Here is an 18,061-nt window from a genome sequence, read left to right as displayed (position 1 = left end):
TTTTTGCAAAGAGAATGAGAAATCGTCTAGTCTAGTCTAGTCATGTTCTTCTTCAGTGTCGTGTAGCTACACGAATTTGGGATCACTCCCTTTCCTTGTTTGATGTTTCGGGTTGCTTACCTCGTTCTGTAAGATCTATGCTTGAGACTTGGCTTCGTCGGCTAAACGGATTTTGTGAAGCATCACTCTTTTCACCATTTGTTGGAGTATTTGAAAGGAAGGCATGCAACAAAAGGATTTTTTTTTTTTTAAAGGGAAAGAGCTTCATTGTAGCTTTTTTGTCCTCTTGGAGGCAAAGACTTTTTAAGGTGTTTAAAGGGGTTTTCTAGCCAGATTTCCTAGTAAGATGGGATAGGGTTTGTATTATGCTGGCTTAGTAACTTAGGCACATTAACCCAATGTAACTGAAAAATCAATCAATAATTTATTTATTTTTAAATGGAAATTGAGAAAATTTTCTAAGCAAAATAATATGAATTTTATACTTACATAGAAGTCATATAGCAATATAAATGTCATTGTAGAGATCTAAAGCAGACCATTTTTCAAAAGATTCAACTTTTACTGCAAGACCAACATACAAATTTTAAGTACAAGTTTTCAAAAAATCTCAAAGAAAAAATTGAAAAAAGAGAACATTTTGGCAGAGAGAACGAAAGGGAGGAAAAGGAGGCTGACTTTGAAATAAAGTGGTGGGCAGTTTTTTTCTAGGGAAAAACTTTTCTTCAAAGTTTTGGTAGAACCCTCTCCTTTCGATTACACGTAGGAGGTATTCCCTCCAAATATTGACGGAAATGTAGGGGCGTGAAATAAATACAAAACACATCGTTTCTTGTAACGAGGAGGGTTCCTCCAAAAATTTTAAGCTATTGGTGTTGGTTTTCTATCCTGCAAGGGACCTGTTATATATGCTGCATTGAATTCATGAAATGCTACTCAATTTTCTGCAAAGACCGACACAATTACCCCTTATAACTAGTATTAATTGAAATAGTATGACCTTATATAGTCTATTTTATTATTTTTAATAAATTTGTGTGGCCTTTTGATCAATCGTGTTCTGATCACAAATGTATTTACAACATAGATTATTAAAGATAATTCTCAACATCTAAATACAAAACATGTCCACCTTGAGCATGAATTATTAGAACACCAAAAAAATGGACAGGAAATTTCAGAGTTCAATGAAATGATAGGAAAACAAATATAGTTATCCCTTAAAATCTGAGTTCCAATCATCCAATCAAACTGCCTACTGCATTGATCATCCTTCCAACAAAAACCCTAACTTAAAGCACTACGAAAATGAGATTGCAAGCTAATCGGCATCATTCTTTTTTTCCTTTTCTCTTGTTTCTCTGCCATCAAAAAGAAATTTTGCCGATGTAACCAACAAAGATGGCTACTTATTGATCCTTTTTTCACAACATGAACAAAGCTGCAAACACATCCTAATCAAGTCCTTTCTTCTTGGGAAAGATAAACTAAGACTCACTATGTATTAGGCTTGGGCTCCTAGCTCCAGCATTAGAGTGTGGTTGATGTCTTTGGATGCTGGGCCGTTAAACTGAATGGGACCTGTTTTAATATTCAACCAAAGAGAAATCTTGAGTTAGTGTTCAGAAATTGATCTCTGCTTATAACTCGGAACATGTCTCGAATACTGGAATTTCAATTTTCAAAATCAACCCATTCTATATATGAGCAGCTGAGTTGATCCATCATTTTTGGCCACTTTTTAACAAACTCGTTGGTGCATCACTATGTTAGTACCGGCCAACTTGCATGCCAACCAACGATAAGGGGACAATTGTAGTAAAATTCACAACATACCAGGACTAATGTAGCGATTCTTGAGGGCCCACTCATCCCGCATGGATGCGAACTTTTTGAATGGTGCACCTGAAATTTCATCAACATAGATTTGCTTACATTTTTGGTTGGGGATAGAACAATGAAGTCAAAAGATAAAGAGTCGTGTGCTGGAGTGACCTCAAGATTGGACCTCACATTGCACATCTTGACGTGAAAGTGGATAGGAACCATAGATGTTTTTTCACTCGTATCTTGAGGAAAAGCATCTATATTTCCCACACACTTTCACGTTAGGGTGTGCGATGTGAGGTCCAATGTTGAGGTCATTTCAGTATTATTCAAGTATAAATTTGAAGTGATAGAGGTAGCACAATGATACTGCAGCAAGGTGTCCAATGCCACCTCTTGTAACAAAAGAAACACTAGCATGATAACAACAAAGACAACTCTTACCTTCAAGCTCTACCATAGCCTTCTTGATCACAGGCTTGAATTTTCCTGAAAACAAAAAAGACCAAACAGTTTAAAGCAAAATCATCGAATTTTTCCCCACAACATTTTCCCAAGAACTTTATCGATGGAAAACCTTGTAAATAATTTTCTTATTCAAAATCCCGCATGTTAAACCCTAGTCCTATAAGAAAATGAACATGCATCCCCCTTCTTGTGTAATCCATTTCAAAGAACATTACAGTAATTTGGAAGTAAATTGAATGTGAAGTGTCTGCGAAGGGGAACAGAGTTGGGAAATGAACATAACTTGCATAATCATAATGTTGACTTCTGGAGAGAATTTTAATACAAATGACCGAAACCACAATAGGACCCCCCCGGGGTAATAAGTACCATGGCATTTTATGACAAAAAGGGCAGAGAAAACATACCATGCCTTCTCTCAACGTCCATTAGAGCAGTTAATGCAGTCCCACCAACAGTCCATTCTTCAACTGAAGCACCCAAATTACCTACCTGCATATGCAATTATAGAAATTAGAAGAAAAAAAACTATCTTTTCAGTCAAGTACTTTCAATGCTGTTAATTTTGCAACAACAACAAAAAAAAACACAAAAAACAGGAAAGAAAATGTAAATAAAACCACAAACTGAGGATATGAGCCCAGTCTTTCCAAAATGGAGTAGAGCGCCCGCAGCATAACCCAATGCATAGCAATAGGTAGAATCAAAATTTGTAGGAAAACCACATCTTCCCTCATAGCTGCAAGTGAAAAATGAATCAGGTAAGAACTAACACCAAGAAAGGACACAAGTAAATGATCATTCAACAACTAAATGATTTTCAGTAACAATAACATCCTAAGTTAAGCAACGTCATTATTTATTCGGGCTAAACAAGTTAATTGAAAAGACAGTTTTAAAAATTAATGGAAGTGGTTACCCAAAAAAGTGAGACTGCCCTTTGAACTGTCCATTATATTGACCCTCCTGCTTTCGTTTCTCCAACTCGGTTTCAACCATTTGAATAAGCATTTTTTCCGTTTCTATTTTCGCAACCTTAAAGTACAAAATAATATATTAGATTACAAAAGTACATTAATAAGTACAATCAATTGACTCCACACATGTAGAAAATAGAGATCAAAACAACTTTAAAGTAGTCACCTGCACATTTCCATGTGGATCTCTTTCAAGCATCAGTTGCTCTTGAATCGCTTGAGGTAAAAAGTCAAAGAGCTCCTGAGATTGATTTCGGAGTTTCTTCTTCCACAGTCCACCTTCATCCACAACATCATGAGCTAGGATTTCATTCAGCTCTGCAATAAGTTGCTGTACCTGCAACAGTATCATCGATAAACCCCATCTGTTAAAAAGTAACTTAATGTATGGCAATCAAGACAACACAATACATCAGAAGTACATAACTACAGTTGCACTTCACAAAGTTATATAATGAAAAACACAAGCAAATAAATTTCAATTCAGAAACTTTACCTCAGGAATGAAATCAATTAGACCTTCTGGTATAAGTATGACACCATAGTTATAGCCCAGTTCTGCACGTTTGCAGATTACATCTGTAATGTAGTCTGTCACATTTTTCAGCGTTTGCTTCTTGGCAGCAACCTGCAGCAAGATGTAGCCTTATCAAATAATAATGTACATGGGAAGTATCATCATTATAGAGCTGTAACCGGTTTGGTGGGATGGAGTAAGGTAGCACCATACCCAAGCCATCAGTGAATGGCTCTAAGTTGGAAAACACTGGACCAGACCCAATTATTAATGGTCGGGTGGTCAGGTTGTATTTGAGCCAAAACCATTAAACCCCATTTATCAGATGGGGTAGATCTGAAGTAGGGGGAACCCAGTACCATCCCTTTTCAAAACTGGGCGGATCTCAATTGGTCCAAATCGGTCAATCTGAAATCTACTCGTCCTAGTATGAAAAGCTGAAATTTTCTTTACCATCATTACAATTGTCACTATAGATGTGTATAAATCAACCTAAAGCTAGAAATTTTTGGGATGGTAGAAAGACCACCCATGCTTTATGGAGCTGAATGTTGGCTATCAAGAAACATGCTCATAGAGTGGGCATAGCAGAGATAAGGAAGACAAGATGGATGAGTCGTAAGATCAGCAAAGACAGAAAATAAATAACTATATTCAAGGAAATTTATGAATACCTCCAATAAGAGATAAAATAAGTGAAAGTCATTTGAGATGTCTTGGAAATGTGCAAAAAACACCAATAACAGCACCAATGAAAAGCGCACTGACGTCAGAGGGGGGCTCTTAAAGGGTAAGACTGAAATTGACATCAATGGAGGCAATAAAAAAAATATGAAGTATCATGTTTTGACTGGAAATATGGTTCAAGAAAGAGTTGAATGGCAAAATAGGATTCATGTATCCAGCCCCAATAATTGGTAAACTATGAAAAGGATGATGACCTAGATATCCATGGACTATGAGGTGGGGATTTAGACACATTTACTTGTCTATGTGGGTGATTTATGTAGGTAGAACATAGACATATTCACTTGCTTGTTATGGTTATGATCATTTGATAAAATGCCTTGTTATTAAGGCTTGATTTATATTGTTTTGGAGAGATACAGTTTGAGAAGAAAAACACAAAAGGTACAATTTACATGGTGCAAATAGGGAATATTCTTTGGCTTGACAATTAATTGGAGAGAGATAGAGAGTTGGTTGGGAGGAGGTGGTAAGCCTAGTTTGAACAGATCTACAATTCAACTGCTTACAGCCATACAATGGAAACCCATTTACTTACCTATTTCATGTACAAAATGTGAGTGACAATTGGAACCAAAACAAATTTGAAAGTGGAGCAAGAATTTCAAGTGGTACCTCTTCCCCAATGATAGTAATATTTGGATGAGTCAGCAGAGCACACTCCAATGTAATATGAGAAGCTGCACGCCCCATAAGCCTTACAACTGCAGACATGACATACCACCAACTTGTGGAAATATAAGCATGGAGCACAAACATAAAGGGAAAACTAAACTATGATCTAGAGCCATTTGAAACATAAAAAGGTCAAGTGGAGCACTGAAATCTTATTTCCGAACCAGAAAACTTACAGTGATAATATTTTCCAGTAGAGCGAGCATCAGTCATTACATTTCCAATCATTTCTGCATATATCTGCACCAATGAAGTTATATCAGCATTCAAATGACTCCTTTACACTGTAGCATCCTAAAGGAACATCTAACTACTAATATTATAGAGGATTGATCTGAGCCTCATATTGCTTGGCTACATGGTCTAGGGGCCTGATAATTTCCATGTTATATCTTACTATCATATATTGCAGTAAATGTAATATCTTTACAGTCTTAGGAACCCAAATGATTCATAGCATAGATAGTTGAAGAAAATAAGATTTTTAGCAATCCGAAGGGAGTAGATATAAACTCATCAAAGAAAAGAAAGAAACTGGCAACAGTGAGCATCAAAGACTGAAAAAAAAAAAAAAAAGGTTAGTGATAATAAGGTGAAGTTCAAGGATAACAATCACGATCACCTTGCATGCTGTGTCAAATCCAAAACTTATGGGAACCTCCTTGCATTTCAAATCACCATCAATGGTCTTTGGACATCCAATCACCTTTGATTTCAAATTTTTACCCCTGGTTAACCCAACAAAACAGATAAATTTGTGTCAAGAGGATCATAACAATACTGAGATAAATTAAACAATAGTGTTATATCCCAGCCATTTTAACATAGAAATCAAATGAGAATGCTGAGCAATCATGCTTGATGGAGCAGAATGGTTAGACCAATTGGAAAGAGTGTTCACGTAGTAGACATATGAGATGGATGAGAAAAAATGCTAGAAAAGGGACAACTAGAAATAAGCATACTTGAGTGAATCTAGGAGTAGCCCCATTAGGGGATTAGATAAAGGAAGATTCAAGCATGTAAAACGACCAATAAAAACACAATTGAGCATGGTTTCAAGTCTCCATCTTGAGATCGTCCAAGGGTTAAAAAAAATGTTTCAGGCAATCTTAGTGGTGCATATGGACGACGTGAGACACTAAGACACATGATAAAATTAATAAAAAAAAATCTTTAAAGAGAATCTAAATTAATAAAAATCAAGATGACACCGATGATATGCATTATATTATACAGATGAGATGTGTCCAACACATGCTATGCAGCCGATAAAAAAAATCTCATGCGTATCATGTCTTGGATAAACCAAACAATATGTAATGGATGGCAAAAACAAGATTAATCTAATATGAACAATACAAGTGACACCAATATCAATCTACTGTGAATCATTTAACAGCTCCTGTCGAAAACAAAATGCCTCAAATGATACATCTCTGTCTCAGGGGAGACTTGAAACCACGACATTGGGAATGAGAAGTTTGGTGTAGATTGAGGCTCTTCATGGAAGCGAGAAAAGCCGAAAATCCATGTATTGAGGTGGTTGTAAAATATTTAAGGACACTTAAACAACCAACATGGTTCTAAATGGGAAAAAAAAATGAAAGAATAGAATTTGTGTTGCCCAAATAGTCAATAAAGATGTTGATGTTAGCATAGAGGTTCAACATTATAGAACACGCACAAAAAATTTATTCCGATCAGAAATTTTTTTAAATATATATTGAACACAGCCTCGTATTGCACCTAAAGTTTTCAGCAAGGAGGCAAGCATTTGTATTTGAATCATCCCCACCAATAACTACAAGCCCATCCAAATCAAGCTTCAACACTGTCTCTTCAGCTTGCTTAAACTGAAAATCACAAGGATGGTAATTCAGTAAGTCCACTACATATATATCAACTAGCTAAAAAAACTCATTGTTAACAAAATGATCAAATTCTATAATTAAGTAGAAAAGAAGAACCTGTTCTGGGGTTTCAATCTTATCCCTTCCACTACATATCATATCGAATCCACCCTGTCCACAAAAATGGAAATATGTTGAGTTCAACATAAACAAGTTTTAATTTTTTTTATTTTTTATTTAGCCCAAACTAGATTCTGCCCCTACTTAGCCCTTCTGTAATTTCAAGTAGGAAAAAAAATCTTCCACTCAACTACAATTTTTTTCTACACTTTTAACAGTTTTACTACTTGAACTACACAACTCGACCAATAGCTGTTTGCATGATTACAACATAACCAAGACTTGCCCAAAAGATAATTTCCGCAAAAAAATTACATTTAAAATTGTTGAACAAATGCAAACTCGTTTCGTCCAATAGTGTAGATAAAAATCCTAAAGTCTCGCACAGTAGAGATCCCGGAACTCAAATCCAGGCTCAAACATTACAAGTTTCAATTTTTTTAATCTTTCAAATTTAACCCAGACTAGATTCGGCCCCTACCGAGCTCTTCATTAATTTCTAGTTGTAAATTTCACATTTTTAAGAAAAAAAATCAGCATGCATCACCTGATTTCTATAAGGATAGATAAAATCGGAATTCAACTCGACATATTTGCACTTCATGATCCCAGCAGGACCCCCCTTGAACCCATAAAGAGTACTTCCCTTCGCGCGTTCCTGTAAGTAATCTACAACCAACCAAAATCTAATTTTTCCCCCCAAAACAATAAATCAAATACACATCGAAGACCAATCAAACTCTCACCATAAATTCCAGAAATCACATTGTGTCCTCCAGGAGCTTGGCCTCCAGACAACACAACTCCAATCTTCAACTTCTGATCCGACCCAGACATCTCTGAATCGATCGGCACCAATGAAGCCGAAGGTTGACCAAACAGATTGGGAAATAGCTTCGCGATCTCATCTGCAAAATGACAGAAAAGAGATCAAACTTGAAAACTAATTAAGTTTCAGAGATCTACCAACAACAAATGAGAGATCCAGAGAGTTGTGACCTGGGTTTCCTGCAGCGGAGCTTTTCGGTCCATCGACGATATTGAAGGGTTTTTGAAGGACGGAAGGGAGAGGGAGGTGGTGGCTCAGACGGCTCTTCTGGACTTCGCTGTAGACGGAAGCGAGACGGCCGGGAGTTGCAGCGGCGTTGGCGCCGTTAGAGATAACGGACGAGGACATGATTAACGGTGATGGATTGACGGAGATTGTAGAGAGAGAGAGAAACGTGGATCGAGTGCTTGTTTTGGTCTGAATTTCTGCTTGTCTTTCTCACTCACTCTTTTAAGCTTAAAGATGGTGGAAGTTAGTTGCGCCAATAGGGCAATAATGAAGATCCTGTACTACAGGAGTTTGTTAACGTTACTACTTCAGAGTACTTTTTTGCCATTTATGGATTTCCTGATTGTATTTTGTTATGATTTTATCATGTTTTTATATGTTAACATATGATTGGATGGATAAATAAATGGACAATCACTTTTTTATTATTATTACGAGGGTGTCCAGACTTACGTCCGACTATGGGGGGCCAGTACCAAGGCATAGGAGACCCTCTGGGAGGGGCACATGCAATGCCTGCACATCACACACATCAGGTGAGGGAACGCCCTCACGGGTGACCCTGAGAAAATATTGTTCATATTGGGTATCAAACACATGACATAGGAACTCTCATCACTTAATGGATTAGAAATTGCCATCGAGCAACCCTCTCGAGGTTTACATGGACAAACACTTGATTTATACTTTGATTGACGTTGGTTGACTCTACAATTTTTTTAATAAAAATAAATAAAAAAGAAAAAAAAAATCATTTGGTAACATGTCATTGATTTGTCATGAATGGATTTGGGAACAGATCGTCGATTGAATCTATTCCATATGTTTTTCAAGTAGGATGTGTTTTGCGTTTGTGGGGTAATGAGTGAGAGTCTTATACTTTGCAAGTATAGAATAAGTGATCTACCTTTGTCATAGGACTGCAACTTGAGTAGGTTGGGTCTAGCTAATGATCAACCCGTTCCCAACCCACACTTCACAAGCACCAACTCATACCCATGCCCGATAGGACCTCAACCCAAGTAGGGTTGACAAATTCCTCATTAGTATTAGATATTTAGTAGTTGTGTAGACCATTTTTGCCATGCGATTAGATAAGGACATGTGTTCCTAAATGCTAGACGAGCACAAAATAGAATATCATGCTGATAATTAAATAACTATCATACTTTAAGATCTTTGCAAATAAAGGTGAATATTTATTGATGTTAGATTAATGTCTAAATAAGTTAAAAATTGTCATTAAGAAAAACATGATCTCAACCTACTCCAACAAGTTTAGTCAACAAGTAAAACTCGAGAAGGATGGCGAATCCTTGGGAAAGCATATCCTTACGACAGAATAATCGATGTAATTTAAAAAACAAGCTGAGCTTAAATGTAAAAGCAACGCTAGATCAATAAATTCTTGAAGATCGGTTGATTTGAGAGTTTAAACTTAAGAATACAATTATAAATAAGACAAAGACTTTAATGAGATAAGAACTTTCTTATGCACCAAATCCCTTCATTAAATGGAATATCTGAGAGTACTTATCAAAGTTGGTGAGTGTGATATTCTCTAACTCACCCATCCTCAAATAGTGAATTATACCAACTAAACATTAATTGCACTGAAACAATGCTAATCAAACTCAAATATCAATATTAATGAGACATGAGTACAAAACCCAAAGGAGAATCAACAACATCCTCCACATGGTAGTACACCTGGACCAACCATGCTGTGATAAATGTCTTTGGGCTTGAATTATAAAACCTCCTCTCAAATATTGAAAGAGGGTTCAGAAAATCAATATTTTCACTCTAAAAGGCAAAACAAAACTCTCAATGTTTTTTACCATCCATCTTTTTCTCCATTTAAACAATTTTCATTCTTAATCACCTTCATTTTATTAACTAAATCTTCAAAACATCTTTGGTAGACACAATACACTTGAATATCTTCCTTCTACCATTATGAGCCAATGAAGAATCGAAAAAACTTTTTGATAAAGATTATTATCAACATCTAGTTAAAAATCAAATCTCAAGGAGAAGTCTGAAAAAGCCTTTAAAGTAATGGTAATAATAATAACTTATATAAAGACAAGTGATATGAACAAAATTATTAATCTTACTATTATTTGTCTTAAAAATATATCTTAAAGTTCACACACATGAAATTATAAGTAAAGATAAGTGATAGTAAGTTATCAAAGTTGTCACGCTACCTTTGTTGATTAAGAACTTCACCAACTAACTATAATGTTAAAGTTATGTCAACTAATCAATTAACCACTCTTATCATGTGCGGGTAAACGAACAATCTTATCTTGTCAAGTTAACATGATCACTCCATGTCATTGCTTTTTTATTTATACTCTTGATTATCTCTTACTTAGATGATCTCCTTTCTTTCTTGAGGTCTCTTGACGACACGTAATTAATTATAAATGTGAAGTTTTCCTATTTCCACAGATTGAATTCCAAGTTGATGGAAAAAACCTACCAATTATGATACTTCTTGAAAGGTTATTCGAGGGGCATGAAATATTTCAATTAAGTGAACTCAAAAGTCAAACAAGTATGCCTCATGTACATGGTGTCAAATTAGATTGTTACCCTATCTCCAGGTGAAGAAAATCAATAAAAAGAATGTTGTTGCTCGTGATTGTGTTCTTGAGTCCTTGATGGTGTTTTTGGAATGTAAGAAATTATTTGTCACTCTAACCCTACTTGGTGCACTGCAAATCATTTGCTTTTTACAAATGATTTACTATTATTTGGGAACCATTGGGAAATCACATGCCAATCATTTTTTATGATTGGTCAATCATTGCAATAAAAAAATTTATTGTGATTTTTCAAATGATTTGTAATACTTTTTGTGTATGTAAAGCAAGACTTTTCTCCGAAGCACTCAAGAGAAGAAAATGCTTTCTATTTGACATGTGTTTTTTATTAATTTTTTTGGCCCTATTTAAACAAAACAAGAATATAGAGGATTATGTGGCAAGTGAGGAGCCACTTAGGAGCACTTTTGCAGTTTTGCTCTGGGCACATAGGATCAAAGTTCAACAACTAAGGTAATTGATTTGGTCAATTTTGTCTTAGAGCCAAAAGTAGGTTTGAGTAAATTTCAATGTGGAGCAATTGTTTAACATTCTTGATTGGTGGAAATTAATTTAAGAGAATTTTCTAATGTAGGTTCAGTCGATATTAATTTTAATCGTAGATGGGGATGATAATTTAAGTGTAGATGACTAGCACTGTATCATTCCCCCCTTCAAATCGCAAGAAAAGGATTGGAACATGAGTGCTATGGTCACAACACATATATGCATTTGATTTCAATTGGTATTCCTCGAGATCCGCACACGCGCAGTCTCCATCACTTGCAGATAACGACCATCCCATCACTTGGGCCCACAACAGCATACGACGATTTTCGTGATTAAGACCCAAAGAAGGATCTAGGATTTCGTCCTTCTGGTTCCGATGGGGTCTTCTGCAGTACTACACTCACCGTTTCAGGCGATCACCACCGTTGGATCGTATCCGAAACGTTTCGCTACATCTTTTGACACGAAACGCAACTCTTTTCGTTTCGGATTCCATTTTTCATCAAGGAAGCTCGAACTTGCAGTGGGAAAGAAGCCACTTCCCAAATTACAGTCTCAGAAACAAGGTCCTCATTTCCGTACAACCCATTTTATTATTTTTATTTTTTCCAAATTTAAATAATTTTATTTTTCTGATTTTTTTGATATTTATTAGTTTAGATGATCAAGGACTGTTAATATTGAAGAAGGGAGATGGAGGGTTTGATTTGGGTTGGTTACCAGCTTTTCCTCATGTGTTGATAGCTTCCATGTCTAATTTCCTCTTTGGGTATCACATAGGGTAAGTTCCTCTTTATGTATGTATGTATGTATGTATGTGTTGAACCAACTTAGTTTGCTATGTGGTTTGTAGTCATGTTTAGCTGAAATGGGTTACTATCATGTAAACTTTGGTTGAAAATGAAAATTTTGGTTATGTATGTATGTATGTATGTGTGTGTGTGTGTGTGTGTGTGTGTGTGTGGATGTATGTATGTAGGTGTTGAACCAACATAGCTTGCCATATGGTTGTCATGGTTTTAAATCTTGTTTTGACGTCTCATCTCATCCGTGAACAAGACCGAGTTGTCTTGGACGGGTTTTCCGATATATTTGAGATGTATCGTTCAACAAGGAGAAAAATGAATGTGGGTTTTAAATCTCGTCCAATACATCGACTTGTCCGTTTGTCTTGTTGCTGGGGCGATACTGAGATGACTTGGGCAAAACGTCTCGGTCTCAGACAAGTTTTGAAACCATGATGGTTTTAGTTATATTTAGTTGAAAATGATGGCTAATCATAGAAAAAGCATGTATGTATCACATAGATTGATATATGATTGCAGTTGTGTTGATTTGAAATAGATGGCTATCATAAATTTTTTTTGCGTGAAATATTAGTCATTTTTTAAAATTTATTTTAATTTTAACCAAATAGACAGTTTGTATTTCAATATTCAATCGTGGTTGAGTTTTGATTTTATGATTCATAGGGTAATGAATGGTCCAATAATATCTATTGCTCGTGAGCTTGGTTTTGAAGGGAACTCCCTTCTTGAGGGTCTTGTGGTTAGCATATTTATAGCTGGGGCATTCATTGGAAGCATATGTTCTGGCTCATTAGTCGATAACTTTGGTTGTCGACGAACAGTTCAGATTGCTAGCTTACCATTGATTCTTGGTGCACTTTTGAGGTAGATTCCGTTGTTCATTAAATTACTTTTATTTTCTGATTTTTTTTAAGGAAATAACATGTGAGGTTTGTATATTACTTTCAAATTGTTACAGTGGACAAGCTCACACTTTGGATGAAATACTCTTGGGAAGATTCCTAGTTGGCCTTGGCATTGGCGTGAATGTTGTTCTTGTTCCAATTTATATTTCGGAGGTACTAGATTGTCTCAATGATGCTAAAGTTGCAAAAATTATTTGCAAAGATGAAGGGATGGGGTGTGGTTCTTCAATGGTCTAAACTAAAGTTCGAGGTATAAGCCTCACGAGCATACCTTTTTTAACTAGTACTAAATACAAGTAATTGGACTAATTTGATAAAATGAAATTTATGGAAAAAAAAAGGATCTTTCCCACATAGGGGAAAGTTGAGCATTTTTTCTTGTTTAACTTTTATTAATTTACTATTATTTATCTAACGATAGGGAAATACTGAAAAAGAAAATAAATTGAATAGATTAAGACCCAAAATTGTCAAAACAGGGTTTAGACCGATGGCTTAGTTGGTTGACATATTGCAATGCAATTTTGTCTTGTGAAACCTTGTCCCAAGGCTCAAGGCATAAGTCTCAAATACATTTTAAAACATTGGTTGCAGATGCCTTCTTATTGAGCTGTTGTAATTCATTAATTTCGAAACAATTGTGTTGTAGGTTGCTCCAACAAAATATAGAGGTTCATTGGGGACTGTGTGCCAAATTGGAACTTGTCTGGGGATTATTACATCGTTGCTCTTAGGATTTCCTTCTGAGAATGATCCACATTGGTGAGGTTCAATCTTGTGGCTTCACTCATTTTCATTTCTTTTATTTGTGAATTTGAAATCTCACATTTATCATCAGGTATGTAATTGAAGCCATGTATTGTGCATTATATATACTTGTTCAGGTTTTCATGAGAATTTTGCTTAGTATTTATTAACTGGATCGTCATCTTGGTGGCAATATTATTTTTATTAAATACGTGCATCTTTTTAGAAGATAAGACTGGTCCCATTCAACCATGGTTATGTTTTGTTCACCAAGGAGAAAGATTTGAAAAAACAAAAAAACAGAGAAGTTAACAAAAGTTGATCCGCATTACATACCTGTGAAGCTTGTAATGGGCTTGGTTGGATCTGGTAGTTTCTGACCTCTGAAAACTATTCAGTAAAATTCCTAGGCTGAAAAATCATCGATTATAAGGTGCTGCCTTATGAGGACAGTTGAATGAATCTCATTGGTCAGTTTTTCAATTTGGAAGATGTTAAATTGACAATAGTTTTTCTATAATCCATGGAAAATTTCTTTTGGACAGTATTTAGGTCATTTATATTTTCATTTTAGTTAACAACAATTATTCAAATGCTCAAAATGCCCTCCAAAAGGGAAATTATTGGCCAACCTTCTAAAGTTAAGCAATCTAGTATAAAAATTATTGGTTAACTTCTCATTAATTTAAATGAATGATTTATCATTATTATATATTCTCTAGGCATGTTATGTAACCTTCCATTCCTCTTTATTTTAATTTTGATGTTATTTTCAATGGAGTTTTCTCTTAAAATGATAGTCTATCCTTCAACTCACTTTGTTGCCATCATTTCAACATGTTCATGGATTAAGCATAGCAGAGCTGGGGATGTTGTAATGGTTTGGTGGAAATGCTAAAAATGATAAAATTATATATGAATGCATTCTGAGATTTAGCAGTTGACCCACTAGGTGATATACTAAGGGAAAGCCCATTGATATGGTTTTTGTCATGTGCAACGAAGACCGATAACAGCCCCAATTAGAAAGAAGTGCAAGTTGAAGGTAATAAAAGAGAGAGGAAGACCAAAAAGGATAAAATATGACAACATTTGAATTAATCTAAGGCATAGCTCTCAACATAATTGTATAGGGGAACAAGATACATTCAGGTGACCCCAAATTTTGGGGATAAATCTTTGATGATCAGGATGTATTAGTAGTTATTGTGTCTGCTATCATTTGTTAGCATCAAGGCTTCTTGAGAGCTTGTACGTGCATAGGTTCTTTACCTCTTGTGGGAATTCTTTTATGCATGAGGCATAGCGTTGGTAATTAAATGCTAATAAGCAAAACCATCTTTAGTTCTTCTCTCTCTATATAAATAATGTTGCTTATTTATGTGTATTTTCTGGTTTGCAGGTGGAGAGCGATGCTATACATTGCTAGTGTCCCTGGTTTTATCATTACCCTTGGTATGCAGTTTGCTGTTGACAGTCCTCGCTGGCTATGTAAAGTACGATCTACTTTTATGTCTCATCACGTGATCTATAAATTATGTTTCTTCTAGCGTTTATTAGAAGCAATAACTCTTTTCTTTGGTGTAGATGGGAAGATGGGATACTGCGAAAACTGTAATGTGCAAACTTTGGGGAAAGGATGAAGTTGGAAAATCAATTGAAGAATTTCAGTCGGTTATTAGTAATGATGATAGTGATACGGAGAGTAGCTGGTTTGAACTCCTTGAGGAACCCCACAGTAGAGGTAGAATTCAGTGGTGATGACTGCTTTAGTATTTTTTAATAAATGTACAAGATTTTGATGATTCTACCAAACATTTGTGCTCCTTGAGTAAGACTCGGCACAAATTTTTTTTTTTGAGAGTTTCTGTGTTTCTGTTGCCACACTAACTTTTACTAACTCGATCCCAAGATGTGTGCTAATTCTTTGGTGATTTACATATGAAATAGAGTGGTGTTAGCAAATGTTGGTGTTGCAATAGAATCAATAGGATCTCTCTCTCTCTCACATACACACACATTAAATACAGCGTTTGGGACACTAATTTTCCTGTTTGACTACAGCTGCTTTAATCGGAGGGGCCCTTTTTGTACTTCAACAGTTTGCCGGAATAAATGGGGTTCTTTATTTTTCATCCTTGACTTTTCAAGATGTTGGGATTACAAGTAGTTCTTTAGCAAGCTTATTGGTTGGACTTACCAATTTTGCAGGTTTGCAACATAAAGTGGTGTTTCTGTTTGTTTCTAGGCATATGTTTGTGCTTTTGTTTTGGAATAATCCCCCCATTCTTGTTCATCGGGTGTCCTCTACAGGTGCATTAGTCGCTCTATACTTAATAGATAAGCAAGGAAGGCAGAGACTTCTAGTAGGAAGCTACATGGGGATGGTGAGAGTCTCATACTAACATACTAAACTTCCAAGTCAATGATGGGGAATTCTTCCAGCTCACGTATATAGGAATGTTTGTCCCAACAGTCACACAAACACATCTTTTGGAAAGAAAATCTAGCATATGTGACTTTTTAGGATGTAAAATCATGTGTCCTTGATACTCAAATTCAAATCATACAAAACCCAAATAGAAAATCTCTTCATACTAATTAAACCTCTATATTTGTGCAGGCAGTTTCAATGTTCCTCATAGTCTATGCTATCAGTTCTCCAATGGATGAACAACTTGTGCACAACTTATCAATATTGGGAACACTCATGTATGTTTTATTCACTTTGTTGTATTTTGATAAAATCTAGTATAACTATGCTCATAAACATAATACAAAAAAATATTTAGGTCACAGATTGCTTTAAAAATAGTCATGATCATCTGATGCTCCTTCTGACATATGCCCCCCTAACGCCCCCATCATAGAACCATATATCATTTGACTTGGGATACACAAGAAAAAAAGTTATGGTTCGATATATCCCGAGGCATATGGTCTATGGTTCTGTGACAGGGGCATAGGTCAGAGGGGGTGCCAGAAAATCATTATTCTAAAGATACAGAATTGCGAGCATTACCTTAACCTTATGGGGTTGACAACACATATCCTATTACTCCATTTAAATCTATAGCCTCGACTTTTGTTCGACCAAGAATTTTCAAATTTTTTCTTATTACCTCAATTCATGCCCGTTTTCTTTTTACCTTGTGTCCTCATCTCAACATCCATACCGTGGCTTTGGTCATTCTGTAAACATGCTTCTTTTTTTTTTTCAATAGTTTGAGTCATAATGTCCAAATAATTTCCTTAATTATAGAGATACAGATTAGAGGGATATTTGATTTACTCTTGACAAGTTTCAACGAAATAATCCTTTGTACGATATGGTCTTGTAGGTACATTTTTACCTTTGCGATAGGTGCAGGGCCAGTAACCGGTCTCATTATACCAGAACTTAGCAGTACCAGGACACGTGGGAAAATTATGAGCTTCAGTTTCTCTGTTCACTGGGTAGGTACTTGATTTAATCATCCTACAAAGCCGATAAAAATAAATACAATTATTGGGTATGTCTGTTAAGCCTTTCCCATCTACTCATTATTTTTACGTTTTTGAAATGCATTTATTTCTTTCTTCAATCGTCTTTGCATCCAATTTCGACAGTTTGAATGTCATGTTGAAATTTGAAATTTATTAATTTTTTTTTTCCAGGTTTTTAACTTCTTGGTGGGTCTTTTCTTCCTGGAATTGGTCGATGAATTTGGCATTGGTCCTGTATATTCGACTTTTGGGGTGGTCTCCTTAGTATCTGCAATATTTTCAATGTATTTCATAGTTGAAACCAAGGGACGCTCTCTTGAGGAAATCGAGATGTCGCTAAAACCCAATTTCCCAACCAAGGGTAAGTAGTCCGATTCTTACCCATGGCAGAGAATTAAAGAAAATGGTATGGTGTGGAGTGGGATATCGTGAGCCAAAGATATGGTTTCGTTCTATAAAGGGGTGGCATGTCGGATCATGTCTCGAAGGTGTCAGTTTGCTAAGTTGGTTAAAGTCTGTGAGTGTTGATACCACGACCCCTTCACTTACTAATTACTGACTAATACCGATTGCTTGTCAAGCAAAAAATGTGGGATACTTCTGTTAAACCGACTGTTCCGCCGGTGTAGAAAATGTAAATGTCTTCTCTGAAGAAAATAAACATATATGAAAATGAGGTTTTAAATTTGAATTAATTTTGTTATATAATATATGAATATAAATATATATTGTTTATTATTTGATGTAAAAGTTTAACACCTAATTAACT

General features: G+C 35.6%; 2 protein-coding genes across 5 annotated transcripts; one reads left to right on the top strand and one right to left on the bottom strand.

Annotated features, from left to right (window-relative positions):
- Positions 1–1,193: 1,193 nt before the first annotated feature.
- Positions 1,194–8,461, bottom strand: LOC147387184 (pyrophosphate--fructose 6-phosphate 1-phosphotransferase subunit beta-like). Its single transcript, XM_086420803.1, has 16 exons — positions 8,184–8,461; positions 7,931–8,092; positions 7,732–7,853; positions 7,182–7,235; positions 6,961–7,067; positions 5,834–5,939; positions 5,388–5,451; positions 5,152–5,240; positions 3,769–3,900; positions 3,439–3,609; positions 3,215–3,330; positions 2,923–3,034; positions 2,703–2,787; positions 2,272–2,316; positions 1,837–1,905; positions 1,194–1,581 (listed from the first exon to the last, which is right to left on the bottom strand). Exons 1-16 carry the CDS (start codon positions 8,359–8,361, stop codon positions 1,505–1,507), a joined length of 1,689 nt encoding a protein of 562 aa, XP_086276929.1. The 5' UTR covers positions 8,362–8,461; the 3' UTR covers positions 1,194–1,504.
- Positions 8,462–11,581: 3,120 nt separating this feature from the next.
- LOC147387183 (Major facilitator superfamily protein) lies at positions 11,582–17,983 on the top strand. 4 transcript variants are annotated; one of them, XM_086421524.1, is made up of 12 exons: positions 11,583–11,911; positions 12,006–12,126; positions 12,818–13,018; positions 13,113–13,212; positions 13,709–13,821; positions 15,209–15,302; positions 15,394–15,550; positions 15,871–16,017; positions 16,120–16,193; positions 16,430–16,518; positions 17,148–17,318; positions 17,464–17,602. In XM_086421524.1, the coding sequence occupies exons 1-11, from the start codon at positions 11,722–11,724 to the stop codon at positions 17,272–17,274; spliced, it is 1,413 nt and encodes a 470-aa protein (XP_086277650.1). In that variant the 5' UTR covers positions 11,583–11,721; the 3' UTR covers positions 17,275–17,318; positions 17,464–17,602. The 4 variants fall into 4 exon arrangements, with proteins under 4 accessions (XP_086277651.1, XP_086277650.1, XP_086277649.1 ...); XM_086421523.1 differs by having other exon boundaries at positions 11,592–11,911; positions 17,148–17,262; positions 17,464–17,983; XM_086421526.1 differs by having other exon boundaries at positions 11,777–11,911; positions 12,001–12,126; positions 17,148–17,262; positions 17,464–17,983.
- The last annotated feature ends 78 nt before the right edge of the window (positions 17,984–18,061 follow it).

Source organism: Akebia trifoliata, chromosome 13 (genome assembly GCF_017979445.1).
Source record: "Akebia trifoliata isolate Shusen 1 chromosome 13, ASM1797944v1, whole genome shotgun sequence".
Classification (NCBI taxonomy): domain Eukaryota; kingdom Viridiplantae; phylum Streptophyta; class Magnoliopsida; order Ranunculales; family Lardizabalaceae; genus Akebia; species Akebia trifoliata.
The sequence above is the reverse complement of the archived record's forward strand: the minus strand, read 5'-3'. Positions and strand labels throughout refer to the sequence as shown.